At 44.5% G+C, this 7,937-nt stretch overlaps 2 protein-coding genes; one reads left to right on the forward strand and one right to left on the reverse strand.

Annotated features, from left to right (window-relative positions):
- Nucleotides 1-3,388: 3,388 nt before the first annotated feature.
- RCC_09399 (related to glutathione S-transferase GliG) lies at nucleotides 3,389-4,280 on the reverse strand (the record flags this gene model as incomplete). XM_023774641.1 has 4 exons in its annotated part: nucleotides 3,389-3,650; nucleotides 3,706-3,774; nucleotides 3,847-4,153; nucleotides 4,208-4,280. 4 exons carry the CDS (start codon nucleotides 4,278-4,280, stop codon nucleotides 3,389-3,391), a joined length of 711 nt encoding a protein of 236 aa, XP_023630409.1.
- A 289-nt stretch (nucleotides 4,281-4,569) lies between these two features.
- RCC_09400 (related to trichodiene oxygenase cytochrome P450) lies at nucleotides 4,570-6,472 on the forward strand (the record flags this gene model as incomplete). XM_023774642.1 has 7 exons in its annotated part: nucleotides 4,570-4,722; nucleotides 4,785-4,972; nucleotides 5,030-5,630; nucleotides 5,678-5,909; nucleotides 5,965-6,029; nucleotides 6,083-6,190; nucleotides 6,251-6,472. 7 exons carry the CDS (start codon nucleotides 4,570-4,572, stop codon nucleotides 6,470-6,472), a joined length of 1,569 nt encoding a protein of 522 aa, XP_023630410.1.
- Nucleotides 6,473-7,937: the final 1,465 nt, after the last annotated feature.

The following is a 7,937-nucleotide window of genomic DNA, read 5'->3' on the forward strand; positions in this document are numbered from 1 at the left end:
AAATCCGGAAAAGCAATAGCGAAGTTTTACGCGCAAGTTAAGAGAGCGTAAAGCAAGCAGAAGCTTTACGAGCTACTCTTAAAAAGAAACGCTATTAGGAGTTAAAAAAGAATCCTCTAAGTTAGCGGCCTRCTATTATRTAGCCTCTAAATCCTRCTACGAYACCTAGGGAAGATGCCTAAGTTAACCTAGYAGTTAAAAACCTCGTTRCTAGTCTCCYTAARAGAGTAAYAGAGCTAGAACCTACGGCCTAAGAAGACCTACTATAGGAAACCGATAGCCTAAGTRCCTCCTATAATACTAAAGGCTATCTAATCTAGCCCCTAAACGCTCCCTTAAGYAGAAACTAGATCCCTAGTAATAACCTAAATAACTTAAGTGCTAAACCTTCTTATCCTATTGCTATCCTAGCTCTACCCCTAAGGCAGAATAGAAGCCCTAGCGCTGCCCTAAGGAAGGAGCTAGTAGGGGAGGAATTGCCCTTAACGATCCTACGACGAAGAGGGAGACCGCCTAAGGCAACTCCTCTAGCGACTAAGACTAAGACACCTCTACTATATAAGACAACTACTACTAACTACCTAAGCGGAGATCCTGCTCGGGTAGTATAGAGGAAGTTAGCTAACATAGGCTATAGCTTGCGATTAAGTCGCAAGGTTATAGCTAAGTTACGAAATTAAGGAAGGATTAAGACGGTTGCATTATTTAAGCACTGTTTTGTTATTTTTATTCTATTTTCCTATCGATTAAGCAACGCTCGCAAATAAGATAGCTAGATAATAGAGGTTGTTTTATAGAGCCTTAGAAAAAACGTTCTAGCTTAAAGGGATAGCTAACGCTCTAAGCAATGCCTAACTATAAGGAAATTTTATTAAGCCACCTAATCTTACTTCTTTAGCTTGTATCTACCGAACTACTAAGCATTCTTCTTAAAATCCACTATTAAGGCCGCCGCCTATACCTATAAGAACCGGATCTAAGGCGTATTCGGATCCTAATAGTCGTCTAAGGCCGCCTACGCCCTCGTATATAAGCGGTTAACGGTGTCCTAAAGCGATCGCGTAGGATTAGTATTCGCTATATAAACACTCGTTAAGTAGCGCTAGAACGTCGTTATACGCTCTTAGATATTACTCGAAGTAATAGGACCCTTAGGCCCTATATACTTATCGCTAGGACTATTAACTAGTAGCACTTAGTTAGCGCTTAATCCGACAGCACGAGAGAAGAGGTTACTTAAGCCGAAAACCGTTAGGCCCTAAGAATAGCCGACTAGCGGAGCAACCTTGCTTAATTAAGGAGCGTTTGCTTAACCTAGCGGATAGATTCTACTAGGGCCGGAGCGAGTAATCTTAAGAGAGAGGGCAATTGCCTACTATAATCGTTCCTTCTTATCCTCCTTAGTTAAGTCTAGGATCTTAGCTTCTTAGATGCCCTATAATAGCTACTAGCTTAGACTACTATTCTAAGAAGAACTAGAAGTACTAGACAATCTCGTCTTAGTAGAAGAGATAGAGATAATCGACACCTCTCTGCTCCTAGTATTATTAAGCTAACGACGCCGAGATGCCGGAGTAATAGAAGGACTAGCTTAAGGCTTCTTCCTAGGAGTCTATATCTTCCTGCTCTTAACTATAGTTTAGTCGGCTAAGTTACACTCCTACTAATAATTGCCCTAGAGACAATTGCCGTAAGCTCCCTACTTAAGTCCTCCGTAACGAYACTCCTTAAACGGGCTAATCGTRCGGGTCTTAYRACGGYAYCTATAAGCCTACTTAGGCGCTCCGCCTAGCGCTTAAGAAAAAAGAGAGCCTAAACGCTACTATAGYAAGTAGTTAGGYATATAGCCGATATTCGTRTTCTATTCGATAGGGCGAAGGTCGTCYRGCTAATATTAGTATAAGGCCTCGATAATAGCGCCTAGCTTATAGATTTCGTACTTCTTAAGGCGCTCTTATAGCCTAACGCGCCTATTAAGAAGGATTAGGATAAACATTACCTTACGTATCTAAGYATCGGTAATRCGTAAGAAGCCTAGGATACTATCTAAGCTTATCGCACTCGGCTCTAAGAGAGTTACTAACCGTATAAGCAGCCGCTCCGAGGTAGCTACTAGATTAAAACCGCCTTAACTACGAGGCCGAAAGACTAAGAGACTATCGTATTACCTACGAAAGCTTYRGGGGAAGTTCTYTAAGGAGCGGTTTAAGAGGGGATTAAAGGACGATRTCTTATTATTTCCCTAGCGAAGGCTCGCCTTACTTACTTAACCGCTAACTTAATCGAACCCGAACTTCTYRTATTCTATACGAGTAGCTATCGCTACCGCCGGAATTACGGGCACTAGCTTCCGCTAAACGCTTATACTACGGCTTAGAGTGCCGTAACTAGGAGATTAAGGACTTAAAGCTTCCTTAATTACCTATAGTTCCCTCTCCTTCCGGAGATCCGCCTTAGAGAGACTTAGACGTAGCTTAGAAGTTGCCTTACCTAGAGATAAGCCTAAAATAGCGCCTAAGTTATAAGAGCGTAAAGAGCGCCTTAAGCTTATAATAATATTACTAGTATTCGCCGTAGGTTACTTTCCGAGTAATTTCGCGCTTAGGGTAACTAGCGAGTCTTAACCGTTACCCTTCTTACCCTTATCGCCGTTATCGCTCTTCTTAGATCCCTCCGCCTAGCTACGAGTTATACGCCTATCGCCTATAGCTTCTTAATATATATAGCTAGTATAAGAGAAGACGTATATAATAGATAGAGGAAGGGGAAGTATTAATTAAGGGACTTAATTAGGGAAGGGGAAGATAGATATAAATACGGAGGAGAAGGTTAGTAGATTAAGAGAGGCGAGTTAATATATGCCCTAGCAGCTCTTAAGCTACCGGATATGTATTACGCCTCGACGCTCCCGCACCCCGTATACTACTCCCGCTCCGCTACGCTATAACTACCTACTTAAGCCGAAGTAGCTAATCGTATGCGCTATATACGTGCTRCYCTAAGCCGCTAGCTATATAAAGGATATAGCTTATAGYAAGGTAGAAGTGAACCCTACGTCTAAGCCTTTTACTTAAGCGATAGGGCYCTATAAAATAACCTATAGGGACCCCTTAGGTCTCTTAAGTAACTCCTATAGTTTTAAGGGCAAAACGACTTAGTAGGGGAGGATGTTCTTAAAGTCTCCACTTAAGAACTAAGTATGTATGCCTAAGGCTCAAGTAGCTACGTAACTTAGGCAGGACTATATAGCCGAGGAATTTTCCCTTAAGTAGATTCAATTAGAGTTTTTCCATTTTAGAACACCATACACAACATGAAGACTCGAGAATGACAGAAAAGGAGTTGTTATCATTCTATCTAGAGTAGAGATCAAGTCGTCATGATGAAGCTATTCCTCATTCCCTATCGTGGGAGCAAAATCCAACACTTTACGAACAGCAGGACGACTCAGCATCCGATCCGACCACGCCTTGATCTTCGGCCAATCCTCAATCTTGACTTTCATAAACTCAAACATGTACGGCATGGCGAAAGGGAGATAAGCCAAGTCGGCGACCGTGGGACGGTCTTTCAATGCGACGTATTCTTGGCCTGGCTGTGACAGACGCTTCTCCAGAATATCCCACTGCTTCAGTTTGTTGGCATAGAGCCTGTTGGAGATACATCAGCCATTTGATCGTATTGTAGAGAGTTTGAACCACTTACTTGTCGATTGCCTTGGGCAGCTTCTCGTCGTGAACAGCGTAAAAGTACAGCCAGTATTTGGAAGTTGCTCTATCATTCCCGTCAGCGCTCATGCCGGTTCGCGAGCCAGTGACCTCGGAAAGGGAAATGCTGCCCACGTACYCGAGTCCAGCAGTCTGGTATGCGATCCAGGACAGGATGTCGCCCTTTTCCTTCATATTCCTACCGCACCAATCTCCATCTTTGTCGTAGACATCAGCCAAGTACTGCAGGCAAGCAGTGCTCTCAAAGACATAGAGATCCTGCTTAGTCTCGGCACATCGGTCTCGAATGGTTGGGACATAGCGTTCTGGATGAATGGGTTGATACCACTCATCCTTGGTGACGACTACGGAGATGTCGTAATCTATCTTGAGCTCTTCTGCGAGCATCAACACCTTCATGTAGTTGATGTAAGATGTTTTCGTTGCTGCGAAGTTCGTCAGTGCCGAGCCAACGTGATTTTTGACGTGCATTAGAACACCTTTGACCACATAAAGAATGGGTTTGCCGTCATAGTCAACGTTGCCATACTTGACTGGAGGTGTCTTCGCCATGGTGGGTTTGTGTTTCAGTAAGATGCAGCTTGCAGAGTTGTGAAGATTTCACCGGGCGTTCGCAGCTGCTACGGGTATATCTCCTCTGGATTGGGACGAGATCGGTGTCCGGTAAAGGCTGTCTCGTTGTAGTTCGAAGTAATGATATCCTCATTCCTTGTCAGGGTGTCGTACAGGCCTTGTAGCCGTGCTTCACACGCCTCGGGTTCCGACTTGAAATCTAGAATGAGGGTTTTCCGCACTACTTGTGCTTTCCATCTGCACAATCACCACACGGGACATACCAGACATGGCATCCTACGCGAGCACAATTTTGCAACCCCTCGACTTTGAGAAAGTCGCGTGGGGTGTGAGCATTTCAACCATAGGGGTCGCGTTTTTGGTCAGTGGACGTTCCATCGTGAGAAACCTGGTCGTCGACCTTCTTTCCGCCATTTGCGACGTGAGTATGGAGTCAACTTAACTTATATTCGAGTACCCAACGCTGACCCTGTACATGTCAAGTGGTACTTGCAATGGAAGTTCATCATCCGTAACGAAAACCGGACGGCGAGCATGCCATCCTTGCCCTATCGTTGGCCAAACGGCAATGGAGACGTTGCCAAGTTTCTCCAAGGTCGTGAGAAGGCCGAAGAGTGGCTCGCAAAATATGGCTCGATCTACCGGATCTGGTCCGGATCCACTTCTGAGGTGTATGTTGAATGAGCCATGCTGAGAATGAAACTTTCATACTGACAGCCGCCACGTAGGGTCATCTCTGATCCGGAGCATCTCAAAGTAGTCTTCAAGGATTCCGATCAGCACCTAAAAGCTATCAACAACGACTCAGGATACCTCATGAGTCAGATTCTTGGGCAATGTGTCGGTCTGCTCAGTGGGAAAGCCTGGCAAAGCCTTAGATCGCAGATGGAGGTCCCCTTTTCTCACATGGCAATCGCAAACGACGCGCCCATAATTCGCCAGCAGACCATCAAGTTCGTCGACAAGTTGCGCAAAAAGGGAGACTTCCAACATGGAATCTTCGATCCAGCCCGAGATCTCAGCTTCTATCCTTTCCTGGTTGTGGCAACGCTGCTGTATGGAGAGCTAGACGATATCGACGTCCAGTGGCTGGGGAAGATTGCCCCTAACCGCCAGAAGCTCTTCACATATGTCATCAAGGGAGGACTGGGAAGATTTTGGCTGTCAAAGTACCTCCCGACCAACGCTAACAAGCTCCTTGGAGAGTTCCAACAAGAGTGGAGGGCCTTTAACGAAAGCATGTACAAGAAGGCAATGGCTGGAGGGGCGAATGCGCCGATGACAGCTCTCTGGGAGCAATCTCAGAGGGGGGAGATGAGTGAGGTGCAGGTAAGTGCCTCCATCCCATGCTGAAGCGCCTGGCTGACATTCGACAGCTGCTCCAAACACTAGATGAGTCTCTTTTTGCAAATTTGGATGTCACCACCGGAGCCATTTCGTGGAACTTCATCTATTTGGCCTCATCTCTCCAGGATCAGACTCGACTGACGGAGGAAGTGAGGCGTGAGGCAGGCGCTGATGAGACTTCGTGGAATGCGTACATTGCCAGAAGCGACACGTTTCTTGCAGCATGTATCAGCGAGTCTTCTCGTCTGCGTCCAGTGGCACGTATGTATTGTGGATCCCGTTCGACGGTGTTGCTATTGCTGACGATATGTAAAAGCATTTTCCATCCCGCAAGCTCCCCCAACAGACCGTAAGGTGGGCGATTGGGTCGTCTCTGGAGGCGTGAGTAACCATTACCGCCTGACACCATTTGACACTTTGCTGACCTGATGCAGACGATGGTGATCGTGGATACCTACGGGCTCAACATGCGTAATCCATTCTGGGGAAACAACAGCCACCAGTACATGCCCGAGCGTTTCCTGGGTATCAAGGCATCTCAGGTAAGCGAGAATCCGTCGCAGTTGTTCCCATTCAGTTACTGATAGCCGCCGTCTTCGCAGCTGCGGTACAATATGTGGCGCTATGGCTTTGGACCCAGACAGTGCATGGGCAAGTACGTCGCCGACCGAATGGTGCGAAGCATCGTCGCGCTCCTCATCCGGGACTATCAGGTGGAGTTGCAGCCGCAGGACAAGGGCATCGACTATTCGGTCAACCCAGACGAGTGGATTACACACCCAGATGTGAGGTTGATCTGCAAGGAGAGAAAAGTGGCTGCTTGAGTATCGTAGTATGTCCAACGGTGGGCGTGAGGATGATCCTCGGTGTATGTCGTTGTCGTAGAAATTGTGGAAGAGAATAAAGTAGAAGGGAAGCTGGGTCAGCCACAAGTCCCACAAAGTAAGGAGCTCCGGATCTCACACTTCGACAATTCAAATTCTGAAGTTAAGCTCGTTAAGCTTACTAAAACAATAGCTATAACGGTACTCGTGGCGCACTCGCGTAGTGTTAGTTATTTAAAAACTTAGGTTATTAAGCTTTATATCTAGCAATTATATATATATAATTTAGTATTTATTTAGTATATTTTAAGAGGTATAGTATAGGAAATACGACGAAAAGCAAGGCCATTTTAAGGCTAACTTAAGCTAACTTAAGCTAACTTAGGCTAAACAAGCTATAATAACCGTATACTCTAATAACTTTGCTCGAAATTGCTTAATATTACTCGTAGCCGTTCGTTAAGGCGTTCGCTACTTTTTAGTAAATCTTAGACTTATACCTAATAGTAGTAATTCTTATTATTACTTCTTTCTCTTTAGCTACTTAGGTAACGGTAAAGTAGGCTATTCGCTATTCGTAACGTTTATTATAGTACTTATAACGTCCTTTACTATATTCGCTACCTTCGTTACTATATATACTATAGCAACCTTAGCCTTAGTAGTAGTAGCCTTTGCCTTAGCGGCCTTTACGCTTATAGCCTTTACCTTAGCGGCCTTTACCTTTATAGCCCTTACCTTAGCTATAGTAGCTATAGCTACTTTAGCTAATTAAGAAGCCGAAGCCGTATCTTCCGTATTCGCTCTACTCGTTACCGTATTCGTAAGATCTACTACCTCTAGTAGCTTTAATAGATCGATTATACGGCTGCTCTATAAGCTACTTTTAATAGGGCGTTACCCTATTAGAAGTGTCGTCTTAATCTTAACGTAAGGCGGTAGCGGTTCTTCGCTAGCTTCTATAAAGGGCGTAGCTACTACGTTCGCCGTAATCGTTATAGTATTCGTCGGTATTAGTAATAGAGACCGAGCCGGAGATAGTAGCTCGGAACTTAAGAGCCTTCTAGCCCTTTATAATAAGGTTTTATCTATAGTAAACACGATAATATTTAACTTTACGTAAGGTATTTAGCCCTTTAGTTTAGTAGTATTAAAAGTAAGGAGTTTCTCTTCTAAGGTGTCCGCCTTAAGGGCTCTTTTACTAATAATAGCCGGTTAGTAGCTAACTAGATCGAACTCGTCTATAAACTAATAGCTATAGTTATAAGGGTAAAGATGTAGCAATGTATTAGACACCCGTAATTACTCGATTAGAGATAAGACTAATTCTTGTAGGTTAAATGTGCGCTATACGTAGGAGTTATATATATGCTAAGCCTACGCTAAGCAGTTAGGTTATATTATACTCCCTTCTCTAAGGTTAGTTAATCTAGCTACCTCTATTAATCCTATTATTATAAGGGCT

The sequence above is a fragment of the Ramularia collo-cygni genome (assembly GCF_900074925.1).
Source record: "Ramularia collo-cygni strain URUG2 genome assembly, contig: RCC_scaffold17, whole genome shotgun sequence".
Taxonomy (NCBI): Eukaryota; Fungi; Ascomycota; class Dothideomycetes; order Mycosphaerellales; family Mycosphaerellaceae; genus Ramularia; species Ramularia collo-cygni.